At 39.8% G+C, this 22,520-nt stretch overlaps 1 protein-coding gene and 1 long non-coding RNA gene across 8 annotated transcripts in view; one reads left to right on the forward strand and one right to left on the reverse strand.

The window, feature by feature from the left end:
• Window positions 1-1,812: 1,812 nt before the first annotated feature.
• On the forward strand, window positions 1,813-4,982 carry LOC134295533 (uncharacterized). 2 transcript variants are annotated; one of them, XR_010002143.1, is made up of 2 exons: window positions 1,813-2,494; window positions 3,611-4,982. It is a non-coding gene; the product is annotated as an uncharacterized LOC134295533 (long non-coding RNA). The 2 variants fall into 2 exon arrangements; XR_010002142.1 differs by having other exon boundaries at window positions 1,813-2,490.
• Window positions 4,983-10,986: 6,004 nt separating this feature from the next.
• ston2 (stonin 2) overlaps window positions 10,987-22,520 on the reverse strand; it is an 87,378-nt gene continuing 75,844 nt past the window's right edge. For 4 of the 6 annotated variants that reach the window (XM_008117534.3, XM_008117490.3, XM_062968368.1 and 1 more), the window contains 3 exons: window positions 20,425-22,332; window positions 16,281-16,483; window positions 10,987-15,637 (listed from right to left, as the gene is read on the reverse strand). In XM_008117534.3, coding sequence (XP_008115741.2) covers window positions 15,554-15,637; window positions 16,281-16,483; window positions 20,425-22,332 — 2,195 coding nt within the window. In that variant the 3' untranslated portion in view covers window positions 10,987-15,553. Of the gene's footprint in view, window positions 15,638-16,280; window positions 16,484-18,232; window positions 18,294-18,942; window positions 19,069-20,424; window positions 22,333-22,520 lie in introns of those variants that run through there. The other 2 variants (XR_010002140.1, XR_010002141.1) reach the window with 2 other exon arrangements.

A 22,520-nucleotide genomic window follows, 5' to 3' on the forward strand; every position in this document is an offset into this window, starting at 1 on the left:
GGGAGAAGGGGGAGGCCGAGGAAGGGAGGGGCAGGAAGCCGCGCGAGAGGGAGCGGGATTGCGAAGGCACCCTCCTCCGCGCCCCGCCCAGCTATTTCCGCCTTCGCCTTCTCCCGAGCCCCCATTGGTCGATTCGCTTTGCTTTCCCGCTCTTTAAGGAACCATAGACGTTGTAACCGCTAGAGCGCTCCCAGTCCTCTATTCCACTTATCAAACAGGAAATATCCAGGCCTTGAAGCTGCCAGGCTATTCAGTGCTAATAATAATAATAAAAATAAAACTTTATTTATACCCCACCACCATCTCCCCGCGGGGATTCGGGGCGGCTTACATGGGGCAGAGGCCCAAACAACATAGAACAAAACATAGGTAACATAATACAAATCACACTATAAAAAGATAAAACAGTAATACAATATATCAATTAAAACAAAAATACAGGATAAAAAATTGCATTTAAAACACATAAATGGTAAAATCGTAATAAATACAGTATAAGATTACGGTAAAGGTTTTCCCCTGATGTTAAGTCCAGTCATGACCGACTCGGGGTTGGTGGCCATCTCCATTTCTAAGCCGAAGAGCCGGCGTTGTCCGTAGACACCTCCAAGGTCATGTGGCTGGCATGACTGCATGGAGTGCTGTTACCTTCCCGCCGGAGCGGTACCTATTGATCTACTCACATTTGCATGTTTTTGAACTGCTAGGTTGGCAGGAGCTGGGGCTAATAGCGGGCGCTCATTCCGCTCCCGGGATTTGAACCTGGGACCTTTCAGTCTGCAAGTTCAGCAGCTCAGTGCTTTAACACACTGTGCCACCACCAGATTATTAAAAACCCTCTGGGGCTGAAGCTGCCCAATTGAAACATCTTTACCCAGTTCGTTTCTATCCTTTTACTTGGGTGCCAAATCCATGTTTTTATTATGTCTATTATTTTTATATTTTAAAATGTTCATTTTAATTTTCGTGTTTTGTATCTTCTGGTGTTATTTTATTATGCTTTGTTTGTTTTATCCGGGCTTGGCCCCATGTAAGCCGCCCCGAGTCCCCTAGGGGAGATGGAGGTGGGGTATAAAAATAAAGTATATTATTATTATGTTATTTTATGACACAGCAAACAAGATAGATATGCTGGATTTATTTATTTATTTATTTACAGTATTTATATTCTGCCCTTCTCACTCCGAAGGGGACTCAGGGCGGATCACATTACACATATAAGGCAAACATTCAATGCCTTAACATAGAACAAAGACAGAAGACAAACGCAGGCTCCGAGCTGGCCTCTAACTCATGACCTCTTGGTCAGAGGGATTTGTTGCAGCTGACTGCAGCTGGCTGCTCAACAGCCTGCGCCACAGCCCGGGATTTCGTATCACAAAATTACAAGTCGAATACTTCCCAAATGTCTAGGACTGTGTGATGTATTTTCGGATGATGCAATTAAGGCCAAGATCGAAAAATCAGCTGATGACCCAAAATGCAGACTGTGCAAGGATGCTGACGAAACCATTGATCATATCCTCAGCTGCTGTAAGAAAATCGCACAGACAGACTACAAACGGAGGCACAACTATGTGGCCCAAATGATTCCTTGGAACTTATGCCACAAGTACCACCTGCCAGCAGTAAAGAACTGGTGGGATCACAAACCTGCAAATTATTATTATTATTTTATTATGACACAGCAAACAAGATAGACATGCTGGATTTCGTATCACAAAATCACAAGTTGAACACTTCCCAAGTGTCTAGGACTGTGTGATGTATTATTATTATTATTATTATTATTATTATTATTATTATTATTATTATTATTATCATTATTATTATTATTATTATTATTATCCACACTTGCCTCAAGCAGACAAGAGTTCTTTCCCTCACTCTGGACCTTCCACAGATATTTAAACCCCACTTGCCTAGTTCCCAACAGACCTCACAACTTTTGAGGATGCCTGCCACAGATGTGGGCAAAACGTCAGGAGATAATGCTTCTGGAAAATTGCCATACAGCCCTAAAGACTCAGAGCAACTCAGAAATATTCACATTTGCCTCAAGCAGACAAGAGTTCTTTCTCCCACCCTGGACCTTCCACAGATATATAAACCTCCCTTGCCTTCTTTCCAATACACCTCCCAACCTCTGAGGATGCCTGCCACAGATGTGGGCAAAACGTCAGGAGAGAATGCTTCTGAAACGTGGCCATACAGCCCGGAAAACTCACAAAAACCCACTGTGACAGTCCTCATTGGCCATTCCGGCCTACTTTCCCGCTCTTAAGTGGAGAAGCCTGCCAAAGAGTAGAGCGTCGTCAGAAGTAGGACGCCTTTCTTCACCTTCCACTGGGACTTCAAATCCCAGAGGCCTTTGCCAGTGTGGCCAATTTGCAGGGATTCTGGGAGCTGAAGTCCAAAAGGAGGAGCCAAACCCTAGAAGGACGGCGCTGCCTTGTCCACTGCGATATAAAATGACACGTTGTCTTTCCTGTAGGTAGGCTTCCATTTCCTTTCCTCCGTAGAAACGGCGCAATGTATATAGTGGAGACTCAAACCCAGAGCCCACGCCAATCTTTAATGCAGGCATGGGCAAACTTGGGCCCTCCGGGTGTTTTGGACTTTAACTCCCGCAATTCCTAACAGCCGGCAGGCTGTTAGGAATTGTGGGAGTTAAAGTCCAAAACACCCGGAGGGCCCAAGTTTGCCCATGCCCGCCTTAATGTCTTTAGAAACCAGACTTGGAAGAGACCCCAGGGGGCATCCAGCCCAACCCCATTTCGCCATGCAGGAGGAGCACCATCAAAGCACCCCTGACAGATGGCCACCCAGCCTCTGCTTATAACCTTCCAGGGAAGGAAGCTCCATCTCACTCTGAGGAGGTAGCAGCATATTCCACTGCCAGAGAGTTCTTATTGTAGATCTTCCTTATGTTTAGGTGGAATTGTTGGATTGTCTGATTTTTAATAAGTGGTTTTTAATTGATATGTTTTAATGCTTGCTTCTCTTGCGGGGACATGAGAGAAGCCTCCCACATGGATGGTAAAACATCAAACATCTGGGCGTCCCCTGGGTAACGTCCTTGCAGACAGCCAATTCTCTCACACCAGAAGCGACTTGCAGTTTCTCAAGTCATTCCTGACACACACAAAAATGCTTGCTTTTAATGTATATGTTATTTTTGTTGGCTGTATGTTCATGTTGTTGTTGATATTGTTTTTATTAATCCTATGCTGCATTTTAACTGTTTTGATCAGGCTTGTCCCCATGTGAGCTATCCCGAGTCTCTTCGAGGAGATGGAGGCAGGATACAAAAATAAAATTATTATCATCATCATTATTATTATTATTATTATTATTATTATTATTATTATTATTATTATTATGTGGCATCGAATTGCTGCCTATATGTGTGAGCCTCTGAGTCCCCCACGGGGTGAGAAGGTTGGGGTATAAATACGGTAAATAAATAATTTTCCCGCTGCTCATCCCATGAGAGGGGAAAACTGGGTGGATCTTCTTTACAGTAACGTTTTGTCTGTTCTGTTTATAAGGAAAACGGATAATATGTTAACCCCCATCACACACAATGTACTTTTGTCCATTTCTACAGTAATCCTCGAGGAGGATTGGGCGGAGCAATGGGTTAAACCCTTGTGCCAGCAGAACTGCTGATCTGAAGATCTAAAGGTCAGCAATTTGAATCCACAAGACAGGTTGAGCTCCATTCTGCCAGCCCCAGCTTCCTTGAGGGCACATGAGAGAAGCCTCCCACAGGATGGTAACACATCCAGGCATCTCCTGGCAACGTCTCTGTAGACGGCTGATTCCCTCACATCAAAAGCGATTTGCAGTACTGTATATTTTCAACTCACTTGACACGATAAAAAAAACAGTAATCCTCTATGTTCTGAATTCTCACATGGGTGAGTGTACACAGGACTCCTAGTTAAGAATGGGGCTGAGACAACAGGAAGTGAAAGAAATCTTCCAATTGGAAGGGAAATTTACTCCTGAAAGAGTTATTACCATGGGGAAGAGATGTCTCCACTGAAGCTTTATCACAAATCCTTGTTTCCACAACAAGCCACATTTTTGAAAATCAAATTATCACAGAGATACAAAGTGAGGTGGAATCTTATGAAAAGCAAAACAAATACCACAGGGATGTTAACCCTTCCCTATGCTATCCATAGCTAAAAGATATGTATGTATGTATGGCTGGAATTACACTTCAAAAATGTACCTGTTCCAACTGGTATACAAATTCAATTTAAGAACAAATCTACAGAACCTATCTTGTTCGTAACTTAGGGACTGGCTGTATTCTCTGCTCATACTGGTTTTTTCCCCTTTCAATTAAAAATGAGAAACCTTGTAATTGTAGAAGTCCGAAATCTAAAAAGGGGGAAAGTATAGCAACAGCTAAGTGTTGATATCTCAAAATTGTGCAATTCCCGAAGAATAAATTATTTTTTAAAAAAATTACCGTACAAGAATCACGCAAGAGGATTACTGCCAGGAAAAGGAGCATTGAGGCTCCCCACGGGAACACCCTCTCTGCAATATCACTAAAGTGATCTAAGACTGGAGAAGCTGACATTCCATCCCACGTTACATTAAACACCTTCAACTGTTTCCTTAAGAATTGGGAGCTCTGAAGATTTTTGCTCCCCAACTTCATAATCCTCATTTTCTACACACTTTTGAAACAGTTTACATACAGAAGTAGCCTTACGTCATATGATGGCCTCCGTGGGACTCCGTCTGTAAAAGTGTGTAGAAATGAGAGCTGGATGGCTATCTGTCGGAGATGCTTTGATTGTGTGTGCCTCCATGGTAGAATAGGGTTGGACCTTTTAGTCTCTTCCAACTCTGTGATTCTATGTTTTCAGCGTCAAGTCATACCCCACCCATCCCTTCTGTTCAACACCTTTCCTGGGAAAATTTTGAGGTCAAACTAAAAACATTTTTGTGCTCTTTCAGTTGGTGTATTAATTTCGTACATTATTTCACAAATACTTATTTATGACCCACATGGTTACCTTTGTTCCTTTATCTGTGCTCAGAAACTCTCCATAACATCTTATAGGAGAAAACAAATTACTTCTAAAACGTTTCCCAAATCAACAGAAGCATCCCCCGCCCCACACCTCCACCTGATAAGATCAACCTTTGGAAATCACTCCAATTCATGCTTATGGTCTAATATCTACCAACCCATTAGTTCATGTTTAGGATTCATTCCAATCCCATCCTCCTAATCATCTGTTCTCACCACCCACACAAATATTTCTTTCTTTCCCTGGCTTCCGTCTTGAGTTTCCAGAAATAAGAATTTTCTCCAATGCCAGTTGTTGAAATAGTTATTAATACAATCTGCCAGTGACAGCCCCATGGGCATGAAAGGAATCCATGTTTTGCTTAGCTTTCTTTTATTTATGCCAAACATGTAGCAATCCCCCTAGTTAATATTTTATAATTCAGAAATTAATAAAGATTTTAGTGGCTGAGGATGATTTGAGTAGTGTAACTCTAATTTTCTAGAACTTGGGGAAAGTATTTTTATATATTATTCTGTGGGTGTGTTGGGGGGGGGGGCTACAAGGAATCTATGCTGGTTTGATGATTCTGGGACTTGTAGCCTTTAAAAAGTCAACTTTTCCAAGTTGTTTTGCACCCAGATCACACAAGGTCCCCCAGAAGATTAACAGTGATTCAGTAACAGGTACCCACCAGCTTCAGTTTGTTGTCCTTTGTGTTGCAAGTGTTTCACAAGATGAAATGGTTGTATAAGTCTAAAGGGAGAAATGTGCCCATTACTTCTGAATATCTACATGCCGGACTAAAGCATTGTATGTGCAATCAGCCAGCAATTAGATTTCTGTACATTCCAATAAATATGCAACTGGGTATGTCTGTAGAACTTGCACACTGTTTATGAAATTACAGAAATAGTATCTGAGAACTCATAGTCATTACCTGATCAACTGAAAACTACTCCTGGTAGCAATATTCTAGAGAGCCACACCTAAAACTATTTCCCTTCCAAGAAACAATTTGTTGCTTTGTTTAATATTATTTCTGCTATTCCCATTCCTCCTTCTAAGGAATTCTATTCCATTGCTAAGTGTTCTGTCTCCAGAGCAGCACCAAGTTTGCCTCAATGTGACATATTTTCCAATATTTAAATATGGCTGTCATATCGCCTCTCAGCCTTCTTTTCTCCAAGCTCCACATCTAGCTCCCTAAACTGCTTCTCATAGGGACTGTCTTCCAAACTTTTATCATTTTTGATGCTCTTCTCTGGATACTTCTCCTTCTTAAATTGTGGTGCCCAGAACTGGATGTAGTGTTATTCCAGGTGAGGTCTGACCAAAGCACAATAGAGTGGGACTATGGCTTCCCTCTGTTGAGTGATTTCAGTTTCTATACCTCGTAAATCACAGGTTCAAGGATCTTGAGTGTCTGGCTTCCCAGAAGGCCAAATAAGTCATCATTCATAATTTTGCCATCTAATTTTTGATCATGGTGTCTGCATTATGTCCTAAGATTGAATGATGGAGGAGAGGTCCAAAAGCATTAAAATTAAATGGAGTGTAAAAAATGATAAAACTATCCTGTCCCTGTTTTTTTTCTTTATTGTTTAAAGCTATATTTCCCATACTTCAGCCAAAAAGGTATCTCAAAGCACTTTACATAAAAACCAGTAAGACAAGTTTATCCCTGCCTTTGGGCATATGCTCTAAAAAGAGGGAAGTGCAGGGAGGAAAGAAAACAAACTTACACAGGAAGCTTTAAAGATCCACAATAGAATAAAATACTAATGAGGTAGAAGGAGTCAAAGAATTTGATACCAGCAATTTCAGTGGGATATCTCTACTTCTCATTTGTCTTCACCCCATGCAGATTGATAGATAGATGCTGCCAGTGATATTGGGGAGGGGGGAGCTTACTGAAACTGGGACCCAGTCACACTACACAATTATAGCACTATTATTCCACTTTAACTGCCATGGGCTGCATCTATACTGTGCAGAATAATAGTAATAATAAAACTTTATTTATATACTGCCCTATCTTCTCAAGAGAACACAGGGCAATTTCCAACATGGCAAAACATTCAATTTCCGAAAAGAAACCATACAACAAATTAAGCATAGTAAAAACAATAAACATAAAACAAGAACATACCATTCAAAACAGTCACAAAAATTAAAATCCAGTTACAATATGCTCCATCAATAAAATGAATGCAGTTTGGCACCACTTAAACTACCGTGGTTCAATACTATGGAATGTTGAGAGTTTCAGTTTCAGGAGGCATCAGTACTCTTTGGCAGAGAAAGCTAAAGACCTTGTAAAACTACAACCCCCATAATTCCATAGCTTGGAGCACTGTCAGTTAAAGTGCTGTCAAATTGTATTAATTATACAGTGCAGCTGCTCCCATGGTTCTGTTCAGTGAATCCTGAGATTCACAAGTTAGGGAGTGGTATTTAGAATTCTCTACCATAATGGTCCAGTGTTTCATCATTCCCTATTACGATGGAACCATAGTAGTTAAAGTGGAATAATAATGCAGTAACTATGTAGTATGAATGATTTCAGATAATAGGTTATGAAATGACACTGCTTTCCTTTCAATCTATGCTGCTAGGTGCTGGCTGCTCCTAGGTGAACCAATGTAATGCAAGTGAATATACAGTCACTCTCTGGACTAGGTGATCTCTATCATTTTGAAAAGTTACTTTTTTGGAGTGTGTTTTACATTTTTGAAGACAACTTTATGATGTTTTCCTGTTCCAAGACAGATTACTATTAGGTATCAACTGTCATCGTTCAAGGCTTTGAACAGGGGAGCTGGGTCCTGCTTGGTTGGCTGGAACATATCATCTGACTAGCTACCAGAAAGAAATACCAGGGAGATTAGCAAGTTCTATGAAAAGGTGGTGAAAGTGCAAGTCACAGTGAAGAAAGCGTCTTCTGATTGGTTCTTCATAATGTTTGTGTAGCTCTTGAATTCATACACTGGAAGATGGCGGGGGAATGCTTCCTCCACCTCCACAACTCAGAGTTATTTCTTTCCTCTCATTCAATAGAGGAGGACATAATTGGAAAGAAGAGTCATTAAAGTGAAATCTCAACCTTTTGCTCTTCATCAGCATAGACTATCCAGGAAAACTTCATATATCTCATTGCTTTCTTTTTGCTTCTGAGGAGTCTGTTATCGTGATCAACACACTGACAAAGAAACATAGAATCCAAGGAAATTATATTGTCATTACTTTATGCCTGCTAAATTCAGGCTATGGCATGTAGAAATTTTTATTTACTTAATACAGTACATTTTTATCTCACTTTTCCTCTAGGGAACTAAAGGAGACCTAAGTAGAATGTTGGAAACTAGTTTAAAATGGTCCAATATGGTGAGATCCAGGGAACATTTTCTTGCTAATGGTTTTATTAACTGCCTTCTTCAGGCATGATGAAACTCTGCTTTGTTTTAGCCAAACAATCACCACGCCTTCTACCCACTCAACCAGTTCTCCTGTGGCATTTTTAACAAGCTAGGCAGGACAAGGATCTGACATATACATCATGGATCTCACCTCGCCGAGTCCTGTCCACATTCTTGCATTGCCAAACTGTTCCAGTGAATATATTGTCACTGGACAAGCAGGAGCTAAAGTTATATCCACTGATTTGTGCAGTGGGTCCTCCAAAAAGAGATCATTGCACCCCAAACTATTAAATGGTGACAGTGTGAACACGGATACGCTACAGTGTGTGTATTCATGTTGCTGACATTTAATACTATAAGACCTTATCATCTCTTTCATAGCCACACATCTTCCCAGAACCAAACCCTCTTGGATCCAGGGGGCACATTTTATAACATCCAAACCATCCTGAGCAATTTTATCTGCAAAGTGCTAGATAAATTGTTACAGAAAGCTGTTAAATGAACCAGATCCTCCTCTCAACCCACAGGTGAAAGACCGCTGAATAAAAACAAAACTACTTCCTTCTTTTTAATTTGATGTGCAGGATTGTTTTTTAAAAGGAAGAACTCATAATAGTCTTGGTTTGTACATATTACAAATCATGCTTCCTGAATTTGATGCCATGATTACCACAAAGAAACTGTATGCTTGCTGTAACACTTGTTTATGCAATAGCACAGGTTACGAAAATTACTCCTTTGGACTAAAACACTGAATTGCAGGTATGAAGTTTTCTGACCAATTCAGGAAGTTGTCCACACAATAATTCTTCTAAGCTCCAAATAATAATTATTCATATAGCATTTATAATGGCTGTTAACACTTGCTGGAGTTTAGCTACTGATGAAAACCTGTCAAAAACTATGAATACAGTGGTTACTATCAATTGGTACTGAATTTGGTTTCAGCTTAATTTTATGAACATCCAAATCATAAGTTGATTGTGTGTGTGGAATTAACCAGATTATTTTAGTAGAGTTTTTCAATTAAAAACCTTTCTTTCATAATGTAATAATGTATTGTTTAGCTTATTTAAATGTTTATGGTCACTGAATCACAGTTCCATTATTTGACCACAAGGTGGTGGAAATGTTCTCCACGAGGGAAAATATAAAAACTGACTTGTCTTGGTGTTGTCGAAGGCTTTCATGGCCGGGATCACAGGGTTGTTGTATGTTTTCCGGGCTGTATGGCCATGTTCTAGAAGTATTCTCTCTGACTTTTCGTCCACATCTATGGCAGGCATCCTCAGAGGTTGTGAGGTATGGCGAAATTAAGCAAGGAAGGTTTATATATATCTGTGGGAAGTCCAGGGTGAGGGAAGAACTTTTGTCAGTTGGAGGCCAGTGTAAATGTTGCAATTAATCACCCTAATTTGCATCGAATGACTACATCTGTTAGCTACTTTCTGCCTGGGGGCATTCTTTGTTAACTGCCCCTAGTTCCCATGTGTTGTTTGGACATCTATACTGAAGCATCTTCTATAATTCGAGCAGCTTAATTGACTATTCCAACATACTTGAGCAGTTAGGATGTTAAATTTATGCTTAGGGTTTCCCCTGCTCTGATTTGATATGATGGCTTTTCTGGAACACAGTGTAGGAAAGTTACATTTTTGGGATTGTGACTATCTTGCCAGCATGGCCTTTGGATCTCCCAAATTCTGTTCTGGCAGTCTTGAATGAATCCTGAATCATGATCAAAGAGCGAGCAGAACACATGATATTGGACAGATCCAAAGCAGGCACATGCACATATCTGCAGCATGTCTTTTCACATATATGAGCATGTGTCTTGGCATATTCAGAGTTTATTTTCATAACTTAATGAATCTGTAGGCATGTTGCAGATATGCACTGAACCCCACAATAGTGAATTTTGTGAAGATGTACACCTGGGCACTGCCAACAGTGTTCCAATATGCATCTAGCACTTCTGATGTGCAATGAACACTTCTGGTGTATATTGGACACTCCTGTTGTGCTCCAGTATTTCCCAGCTGGTGCCTGGATGTGCATTGGTGGCACCCCAATGAGTATCAGTGCCCATTTTGCCTCATGTTGGGGTCATCAGTGACATTACCATTACATCATGGATGCCCATACATTGCCAAGGCATCCCATGGATGAAATTGGATTGTAGAATCACAGAACAGGAAGAGACTGCATTGGTCATCCAAACAAACCTGCTGCCATGCAGGAATAGAGTTATCTAGTCTGTTTAAAAACCTCCAGAGAAGACCCCACCACACTCCAAGGCAGCATATGCCACTGTAAAGCAGCTCTTACCATCTTTCTTTTGAATGTTTAAGTGTAATCTCTTTTCCTGTGATTTGAATGTTTGAAACTGTTCAATTATGCACACATGTAAGTTCATTTTATGAAGATGTACATTCCAAGCAGAATGCCAACTGATCTTTGCCTTCCTATGAATACTGGTTTCAGTAAAGCATATTGGTATGTAAAAATAATTTCAACCAAGATAGAATTTCATTTGCATTTATTAAACAGTTCCTCCGACAATTAAGCTCAAAGTGACATTTCTCTGAAACGTTGCAAAGGAAGGGGGAGTCATAATATGTCTAAAGGATCAGCCAGTGTGTAGACTTTCATAGTACAACATCAAAGGTAGAAATCTTACAAAACATGTAAAAAAAACCCACTCAATCACAATAGTGCAAGAAGTTAAAACTATTTCTCTTTATGGAGGCAGTGTAAAATAGTCTGAGAACACCACAAACTCTTTATATATCATAGCAAGGGCTCCCGAATCTACTTTATGAGAAATGGTTAAAAAAGGTATTCAGCAGTATATTAAACAGAGGGTTCAATTACTTCCTGTACAGCTAGCAATACAGGTTAAGCATCCCTTATCTGAAATTCCAAAATGCCAAATACTCTAAAATACCAAATTGTCTATATGGGTGGCCAAAATAGTGACACTTTTCCTTTCTGTGTTTCTTGCACAAAATTATTAAAATATTGTATAAAATTACTTTCAGGCTGTATGTATAAGGTGTACAAAAACATAAACAAATTTCATATTTAGACTTGGGTCTCATCTCCAAGATAGCTCAATTTGTGCGTATATGTAAATACCCAAAAATTTGGAAAAATCCAAAATTCAAAACACTTCTAGTCCTAAGTATTTTGGATAAAGGACACTCAACCTGAGAATTGCTTTTGTCCTTTAAGAAAGAATTTGTTAGCAAGTATTTGACAGTCTGTAATCTTGTGGATATGGGTAAGACAATTGAAGGTGAATCCACAATGTTATTGAGCAACAGTTGCAATTCAACCGTGATGCTTCAAAGAATCTCTCCAGTTCAAGAGAAGTCTTGTCCTTTCATTTATGGATGGTTCTGGGTCTGCTGACTTTGAATTTATAGATGCTAGCTATCATATATATCCTTGGATTCTTAACTATAATAGTGAATTCCACTTAAGGATCTCTCCTGTAAGAGACTGGTGCTTGGAGTATCTCTTGACCTTTTGGGCATAATTCACAAAGTGCTCATGTTTACTTTTAAAATCCTCATAGCCTATGATCCACATGCAGTAAGAGGTAACAATATCTTCTTTCCATATTCTTCCACTAAATTACTTTCTCTAAAAAGCAGCTGAAATGTGACTTTCTAAATAAGGTATAAATAATCTAATTCAGAACACACATACTGTATTTCCAAAGAGTACCACCCAACAGGAAGTGCTTCTAAATCTTTGTTGCATGCCTTCAAGCTCTTTGTGACTTGCAGCAACATAAGGTCAACTTGTCACAAGGTTTTCTTGGCTAGATTTGTTCAGAAGGGAGTTGACATTGTCTTCTTCTAAGGTTGACAAAATATGACTTGTTCAAGGTCAGATAGTGAGTTTCCATAGCTAAGTAGGGATTATAACTAGTTTTCAGAGCCATAGTCCAACATTCAAATCACTACATCCTTTAGGATGATAATTTTGGGGCATTTTTAATGAACCATAGGTGAATAAATATTTGATTGATATTTAATTGCTGGCACCTGAAAGTATCAACCTAATTCACTGAAAGGAGTTTTCCCCAATCTGGTGAAAAGATAAATGCAGATATATTTGCCATCTATAAGGAACTGTGTCCCCAAATGGATAGTGGAGTATCCCATCTTGCAGATATCTCTCTTCATAAGCAGTAACTGTATCTTGTTAGCTATTGGAAGAGGACAAAGACTGTTTGGACTTGGGGCTTCTCTGTTTCACTTTCCATCAAAAGGCTGAAGAGTGTAATAATGGATTTTTGAAAATGAATGGTGTATATATACAGTTGGACTCTAGCTGTATGTTAAGCATGGTGCCATGTGATATAGAAGGTCTACCTGTGATACTCTATATGCAGTGACCCTTCATGTTAGAGTAGGGCCAGTGCTTCCTTCCTGCACTGTAAAGTGGGATATTTGTGATACATTTGTGGTTGTGGTGCACAGGGATGGACAAAAAACCTTTTGATACTTAAAGTAGAAAAATAAATGTAAAGTAGCCAGGGTAAGTAGTACCCAAGCCAGCCAATTTATTTTGGCACATGATATATTGGACCTTTGTTATCTCCTGGGGTTTGGTTCCAAAACTCCCCAAGGACACCAAAATCCATGGATGCTCAAGTCCCATAATGTACATTGAATGGCATCCCTTACATAAAATGGTGAACAACTCAAATGAGTTTGAGGATCTGTGAAATGGTGGGAGGCTACAGCAGAATACATCTACACATCAGTCTCGTGCTCACTCCATGGCAAAATAAAGGTTTCCTTTTCTGATTTCCCCCCCCCCCCCCCATATAATTTCAAGATGGTTGAAACTAACAACACAGAATTAATGGATACAGAAGGCCAACTGTTAACAAATCTCACAATAAGAAATACTCACAAGAACAAATAAATAATGAGGAACTCCTGTCCTTTTGTGATACCCAAATTTTGCTCTCCAAGGAGACTGCCTCACAATACTTAATGGTAGAAATGGCTTTGATGGTGAATTAATTAAATTTGGGAAGGGGATACCAATGTGATACAAACATTTCCTGAAGCAATAGTATGGAGCACCTACAATCCATCAGTCATTTCTCTCCAAAAGAATGTCCAAACAGAAAAACTACTACTTTGTAACAGAGCTATTCTGAAGGGCATTGTTGATATTTTAAAATACAGTAGAGTCTCACTTATCCAAGACTCGCTTATCCAAGGTTCTGGATTATCCAAGGCATTTTTGTAGTCAATATTTTCAATATATAATGATATTTTGGTGCTAAATTTGTAAATACAGTAATTACAACATAACATTACTGCGTATTGAACTACCTTTTCTGTCAAATTTGTTGTATAACATGATGCTTTGGTGCTTAATTTGTAAACCTAATTTGATGTTTAATAGGCTTTTCCTTAATCCCTCCTTATTATCCAAGATATTCGCTTATCCAAGGTTCTGCCAGCCCGTTTAGCTTGGATCAGTGAGACTCTACTGTAGCTCTTCCTATGAATTGCTCATGGAACGTTCATTTTATAACTGAAGCTATTGTTGCTCTTCCCTTATAAGAAAAGCAGCTCTGGAGATGCAATCTTAATATGAACTGTATCATGGTATATAGGTGTGTCAAACTCTGTTCCCATGCACTATGGCCTCGGCCTATATTTTTTCTCTTTAATTTAAAAATATGATTGTATTAACTTTGGCCTTCCTATGAATTTATCTCAAGTAGAAATTTGTTGAGAGGGAAAAAAATTGTAAACAGAGCTCTATGTTCTTACTTCCCTTTTATCCATTTCTTTTTTTCTTTTCCAACATGCAGCCAAATATAACTGAAATTCTACTGTATGAAATAGAGTGTGAATATGCTAAGCATAATAATAGTAATTTATTTTGTCTAGTAGATATTCAAATGGCTCTAGCCACCCCCATCCCAAACATCCTACTGAGGTACACCAAGGCTTTTTATAACCGTATCATCTAGAAACTTGGATTATAAACACAATGTCCCCCCATTAATAAGAGTGAAGATTTTTCCATATGCATGTAACTATTATGCAGACAGTCCTGACAGCAAAGCCATTATGTCTGCATATTATAAAGCAATAACATCAGTTATCAATAGCACACAGAAATTTTGCACTGTAATCTTCCTAGGTTGAGATGTAGTGTTTCAAATTAGCATTGTCAGCAGCAGCCAAAAGAACTCAATCAAATAAAAAGAACATCTATTTCCCATCAAGTTCACTAGAAAGGGGACCTGTAGTTTCTTGACAAAAATTGAGCTAGGTAATGAATAGTTGCAATTCAACCATTAAAGGAAAAGTTCAGATGATGTCTGTTTCCTCCAACACTGATCAAATTTCAGCCAAATCCCCTCTAAGGGCAACTATGACTTTGTCTAAGGAATAATCCTGCATATAATATCAACTGAAAAAAGTAGTTTTTCAATGACCAACAACCACAAAATGTGCAATATTTAAATGTTTTCTCTTAAAGATGCCAAATAGGACAGGTCAATTGACCTGCCTTCTAGCTACTGGAATGCCCAGTGGTTGTATGGGTTGAGATGAAAATGTCATTACATGTTTTCACTGAGATGTGAGTATCACTAGGTAAAAAAAGGAATCTCATGGTATATTTCTCATCCCTTCATTTTTCTCAGTTATGCTGCAGACTACCTGGGAGATCTTTTCTGAGAACTAAATAGCCATTTTTTAAGGAAGCGTAGGAAAAAGTTTGTTACTGGACTATGGCCATACCACTTCAGCTGCAGTCTCAAAATACTATTTTTTCACTGCAGGAAGTATAGTGGTATGGGTGAAGGCAGACTTAGACGAACTGTAAAGCCTACATTCTTTGCAGGCTTCTATCAAAGTCACTAAGCTATTGTAAACAAATCTCAAAGTTTTCCTCTCTAAAGGAGGTTCCAGAGGGCAAGACAACCTTACAGCCCTTTAAATATTTTCTGGATCTTCTGACTGCACAGGTAAGCTGCTGTGTTTTCTCTTCTTCAGGCCCTGTTGATTTTATTGTCCCAACTGAAGATGGATCTTTCACTCACTGAACAGCACAGTCCTTGGGGTTATTGGCGTCTTCTGCTGCCATATCTGTATTCAAGCTCTTCTTCTGCTCTATTTCCACCTGGAAAGAAAATGGAAATGAACGACTTATGGAAAATAATGACTCTACCTATTTTTCTGTGTTCTGGTCTCTGACAGCAGTAACTAAAGTGACAAAGGCCTAGAATCATTTGTCCACATCTAAGACACTCCTCAGAATTTCTGGAAGTATAGCTAAATCGTATGCAAGAACTGGAATTATTGACATGGAATTCAATTTGATAGGAAAAGCCCTTAAACCTGGTGGATATAAATTAGCGTACGGGGTGGTTCAGGTAGGTGGGGCCTTAGGACAGCAATTCCTATCTCTCATTTAAAAATACGGCAAAAAGTATTTCTGAAGGATTTTTCTTTTCCTCCTGTCAGATTCATGGCTATATGAAATGCTTTATATCTTATCAGATAAAAGGTCCATTCCAAAAATTGGAGCTTATTATTTGGGGTGACAACTCCCTGACTCATCCAGGTGACATGGGTAAATTATGAAGATTGGTGGATTCTGGAAGCTGAAGTTCAATACATTATTTTTTCCAAGTCCTGGGGAGGATCCAACTGTTCACTGCAGTGAGTTCTTAATATTAAGAGGTTTTTTTTGGAACTTACTCATTCTCCCAGTCCTGGCAAAAGAGATGCATATACATTTAATGTTAGTTGCATAATCGTACCTTATAACTGTAGTGTGCTGAATAGTTGACCCATTTCCTGACATCTGACTTGCCTTCCACAGAGATAGATCGGATGGTGGCCTTGGATGCAGAAGTAGTTGGCATATCAAATTCCACGTCCACATAGTGGACAAAACTTGAAGGCACTTCTCGGTCTGAGCCAAGTTCCAGGTGGCAGAAAAAACAGTGAGGATGACCTGAAGCTATGAAAGAGTGGAAAAGCAAAACAATGCAAACTAAAACCTCTCTGTTACAATATAATTTGTATAATTATATTTTTTTGAGCTGCCCAATGCCTTCAGGGAAATGGGACAGGATACAAATGAAGATGATGATGATTATTATTATTATTAATACCGAGCACAGAATGGGAATGTTCCTTTTTTGGATTATAACTAGTAGATTCCCTAGCCACAACGACCAGTTAACATACTAGTTGGAAGATTTTGAAAAGTGTCACCCTTCCAATAGTTTTTGGAACAGTGCAAAATTAATCTGGTTCAGTATCTATTAGTCCTAAAACCAGGTTACTTTGCAAACAGGTAAAAGCCTAATGAGCCTAGTAAGATTTGGAAAATGAGTGGACTTTCATATATGGTCAGACTGCAATTACAATCAGATCTGACCAGCAGAAACACTGATGACAGGATGGGAGCTTCAGTCCTGACAGCATTGGGAGGATCACATGTTACCCACCACATTCTAAAGAAATTCAGAATAATAATAATAATAATAATAATAATAATAATAATAATAATAATAATAATAATAATAACCTACCTCTCCTTGTGGCTCGAGGCAGGTTACAACATAGTTAAAACACATAATCATAGTAAGCCTTCCATAAAATGCACATTTTAAAATGTATTTCTATATATATATATTAAAATACACAGAACAAAGATTAAAACACAGGGTGCAAGTTTAAAATTCATGCTTAAACTCTGGGTAGGCCTGCTGGAAGAGACAGGTCTTCAGATGGGTTTTAAATTCCAACAGCTCATTTAGCTGTCAGAGCTCTTCCAGCAGGTCATTCCACAGTCTTGGGGCAGCTGATGAAAAGGTCCTCTGGGTGAAGGTCACCAGTCAAATTCTGGCAGGCTGGATTAGTCACCCCCAAGAAGACCTAAGTGTTTGGGATGAATTGTATGGGAAAAAGCGATCCTGTAGATAACCTGGATCCAAACCATGTAGGGCTTTAAAGATCAAAACGAATACACTGTACTTTGCCTGGAAACTAATTGGCAGCCAATGGAGTGGCTATAGTATAGGAGTGATATGCTCACTCCTGGATGTTTTCATAAGCAATCTGGGTGCCATAGTTCGAACCAGTTGGAGTTTCCAAACTTGGTATAAAGGTATAAAGGTAGCCAAGTGTAAAGCGCATTGCAGAAATCCAACCTTAAGGTTACCAGAATGTGCACTACCATATTCAGGTCCTCCAAATTCAGGAAGGGGTGCAGTTGGCGTATAAGCCGAAGCTGATAATAAGCACTCCTGACCATTGCATCTACCTGGGCTGATATTTGGAGAGACAGATCCAGGAGCACTCCCAAGCTGCAGACACAGTCTTTCAGGGGGGTGTAACCCCATCCAGAACTGGTTGACAAACTTCCATCCCCAGATTGGATCCTTGATGGCAAGCACTTCTGTTTTGTTTGGACTCAGTTTCAATTTGTGTTTCCTCATCCAGCCCATCACCTCATCCAGGCAATCATTTAGAAGAGACACAGAAACCTTAGTTGAAGTTGTTTTTGAAGGCATGGAGAAATATATTTGGGTGTCATCAGCATACTGTTAACAACTCACCCCTTGTTTCCAGATGATCTCTCCCAGCAGTTTTATGTAAATATTAAAAAGTGTTGGGGATAGACTAGGACCTTGTGGGATGCCATATAACAGTTCCTTTTTTGAGGAGCAGCTATTCCCAAGCATCACTATTTGGAACCAACCTGCAGCAAAGTGCCTCTGATTCCCAACCTGGAGGTGGAGGGCCACTGCCTTCTCAATCACCTTACCCAAAAAAGGTTAGATTGTCAGTCAGAATTTAAGGCCTGTTCAGCATTTAGAAATATAATGAATACTTCCTAGAATGCAGAGAATGTCAGTGAGCGGAGAACTATAGAGAGCTCTAAATATCCTTTAGAAAAGACAATAAAAGAGAAAATCTCTATTGAGAAGTTTCTGTTTTTACACAACAAATAAGACATGTGCACTGTGCATAGGAATTTGTTCAATTTTTTTTTTCAAATGATAATTCGGCCCCTTAACAGTCTGAGGGCCATGAACCGGCCCTCCACTTAAAAAGTTTGAGGACCCTTGCCCTAGGCCACCGGAGGAGTGCTCAATGTAATGCACTTTGAGAAAAAGAGATATTCAGTATTGTCTGATATCGATTAAAGGCCAAATTTCTACAGTATTCAGATCCCAAGCTGTGATTTAAATCCCATTCTCATTTGGTATGCAATGGCTTTCTCACAGTCAGTGCTGAAACATATTATATGAATCAATGTTTTCTTAACACTTGTTCTGCTTGCCTGCTGCCTAACTTAAAAAAAATCAACACGCTTTTACTGAACTACTGAATCGTGTCCAGCTGTAAACAAGGCTTATTGTATCAGCCAGCAGCAACATGAATCAGGGAAAATGCCAGAGAACTTACCAAGCTGTTCTTGGAACAATCATAGCAAAGCTCTTTGTGGAATCCAATTTCTCAGTTTTGATCTTACAGCTCCAAATTGGCCAAACATAATGGGCTTTTTGTAGGACTACACACAAAAACACCTGTCTTTCAAACACAACATAAGACAGCTGCACAGTTAACAACATCTGCCTTGTGTTTAGCAAGGCGTAACTGGTGCCTGTATGCATCATTACAAACTCCATCTAGCAAGACCCAAATTGGGTTGATTTTATGAGAAGCCGGAAGTATATATTAATCAGGTTAAGAAAGCAATCTATGTACATTTACAAATAGAACAGAATTTTCTTCTGTCAAGGATAGAAGTGTTGTATAAACCACGATATTCAGCATTTTACATTTTATAACAAAACATAATATTGTGCAATCAAACTAAGTAATCTATTTCTCATTGTTGTGATACACCTATCATATCCACACAAATCTAATGCACATCTTTTTCCCTTTTTTTGGCTAAATGGCATTGTGAAAATTAGGGTGTGTATTAGATTCAATGGTGCCTTAGATTTGAGCATATAAAACAATCATTCTGCACCAGGTTTTGCAAACTGCTGGGCAATCACATGAGTCTAGGCTCCTTTGCAGCCATTCAGGAAGCACTGTCCGAGTGGCAGCAACCAATAAGAATGCCGTGCTGGCTCTTTTTTGGCCAATAGGGAACCTTCATGGATCCCCCCCCTTGCTTGCGCTGTGGCGAACTTGAAGAATTCCAAGTTACACCTCCATTTAAAGAGGCTGACACTCGGGCAGGTTGAAGGCTGAGAGCTGAGCATGTAATAGTGGCTGTCATTGTGGTGGCAGATGAGGTAGGGGGCTGGGAGAGTACAGGTGTGGTGGTGGTGGAAACCACTTTCAGGATGCAGATTAAGTAGGGAGTTCTCTTCCTTCCACTCTTCAGACTTCAGCCCACCTGAGCACCAGGGGCTGTGACCCCTTTAAATGGAGGTGCAAGCTCAACTGTGCTGCAGCCCAAGCAAGGGGGGAATCAAAGGACACCCCCTATTGACCATTAGATTTGCCTAAATATCTGGGTTGCTTGACTTATTATGACTAGGTGAATACTGTCTCACTGCATCTCATTCTTAATGTAATTTTTATGCAAATAATAGTGCGGGACCTCAGCATTTTCCCCCTGGAACCAATGTGACACAACAGAAATGTCAAGCACTAGAAATGATAATGTCTGTTTTCCTACCCAAATGATGACTTTTCAAATTATTCCTGTAGGGAAGAAAAACCATGAACCTCTGGGGATTACCAATTTTTTTTAAACCCCTTTGGTGAATTAGGTTTTCTTTTGGAATTAGTGAAATTATCTTAAGACAAGGTTTTACTCCTGCACAATTTGAAACTTGTGTTAGAATGCATTTTTAATTCATCATTATCCCAACATGCGCAACAATTTATTGCAAGGTTATCTGGTTGAAGGAGCAATACACTCACCAGAGTTTTTGTCAGGCAGTCGATTTATCCTCCACACAATGGAATTAAAGGCATGCTCATATTTGGCAGTTCCTAGTGTTACTCTCATTACTGGTTCAGAACCAGAAACACTGGCGGATCCAAAGCTAGCACTTTTGTTCACCTTTGCTTTCAAGGACTTTTCCCCAAGAACACTATCCCTGCGGAAGTTTTTCACCCACTCCTGTGGCACTGGATAGCGGACCATCACATTTTCACAGGGAACCTGATTTAGTGGGTCTCTGTTGGAGGAGAACCCTGGTGACATCATCAGCCAACTCTGGAGCTCCACCTCAGCCCCATTGATGCTAGCTGCCACCCTCAAGGTAAAGGGCAATGTCTTCTCAGAAAATGCAGTCCTAAAGCGCATTAATTCAAACCTGCAGGCATCCAAGGGATTAAACATAATGGCACGGGCAGTGGCAAATGCCTCTTCATCCACACATGAGTGGAAAACGCAATCACACATCTTAATCCACTTGGTGGTGGTGGTGGGCATGATGTCCTGCCGGGAAACAATTTCATTCCCTTTGATAAGGATGTCATTGAGACCCAGCCTGCATTCTGCTAGGCCAGAAAGAAAAGTGAGAACATAGACTCTTGTCAACACATTATGCTGCAAAATCCTGTTGTCTCCTTTTGCCAACGTGCCATAAAACTCATCCTTTACATCCACAGTAATCTCCTCCTCTTGGTAGTTTAATCCCACAGTGCTCAGGTCTGTTGATGAAGCGGGCAAATCCATCAGTGTATCCTGGACTGACCTGATGAAGCTGAGGAAGTCTTCATAATTGGTGGTGCCTAACTTGATAACCTGTTCTCTCTCTGCTGTGTGCAAGACAGATGGTTTTGGCTGGTATTTCTTTTTTTCCTTGTAGGTGGTTCGGTCTATTCTCACACTGTGTATCCTTCCATTCTCATCATAGTTCTGGAGCTTAGGTTCTGAAATTTCATGGTTGATATCAAGTTTGAATTCCTTGAAAGGCTTTTCCAGTCCTTTCTCATAAAAGAGCTGCAAGCACCTATTCTCAGTAAGTTTGACATAAATTGGGCCCCAGTGCCTAGAGGACATGATATTCTTTTTTTCTGGTATTCTCAACATCATCGGCCAGCCATCTTTTCGTTGAGGTGGTCCCAAACTGGATAAGGTATTGTCCAGCTGTGTTGGTATGCTGGGGTCATCATCAGGTAGAGTTGGGCTGCTGAGCTGATCAGGATCCCCAATCTGAAGTTGTTTTAGTTGCTCAACTGCATCTCTGTGCCTGAGATGTTTACTTGACTCATTAAAGCTGATGGTGTCAGCTTCTTGATGGAGAATGAGAGAATCTCTCTGATTTCTATCAGATTTGCCTGAAACAAGATAGGTCTGGGAACGTCTGTCCCGTTCCTCAAAGAAAGAACTGAATGGGTTGATGGGTGAAGGTTGAACATCACTTAGAGATTCATCAAGGAATGGATTAGTAGCACTCCAAGGAGGTGTCCCATCAACTGAATGTAATCTGCTTAAAGAGGAAAGATCTAGTTTTTGAACTTTAGTGAGATCACCCAGTGCACTTTTGGGACGCTCTCTTTTTTTAAAAGATGAGGAGAGGGCACTAGAGGTCACAGGTATAATCTCTGTTGCTGTTGTTGAAGATGCTGTTGTTATTGATGATGCTGTTGTTACCGTTGCTGCTTGTGATAGTGTTGCAAATGGTGGTGTGTCTGGTTTCACAGGAGATACAATTGGTGGTGAAATACACCTGGCTTCATCATCGTCAAATGTCACCCAGCTGGGGAAACGAGCCGTTGTTGAAATTTCACTGTGGCCATTAATGGATGTGCTGTTCAGGAGCCAGCTAGGGGCTTCCATACCTAGCTCTTCATCTTCTAGAAGGGATGAGGAATTGTCTAAAGGAAAAGATGGGGGGGGAAAGAAAGTGTCATCACCATAATGAAAGTTCTAGACAGCTTTTTTTTCCCCCTGTATTATTAGAACTTGACATTATTCAATAAACCTAAATGGAAGAAATTGCAGTAAGGACATATGTACTTGCCATAGTTAAACTATGTAGATTTTTTTTATTAAGATGTGCTCA

Source organism: Anolis carolinensis, chromosome 1 (genome assembly GCF_035594765.1).
Source record: "Anolis carolinensis isolate JA03-04 chromosome 1, rAnoCar3.1.pri, whole genome shotgun sequence".
In the NCBI taxonomy this organism is placed as follows: Eukaryota; Metazoa; Chordata; class Lepidosauria; order Squamata; family Dactyloidae; genus Anolis; species Anolis carolinensis.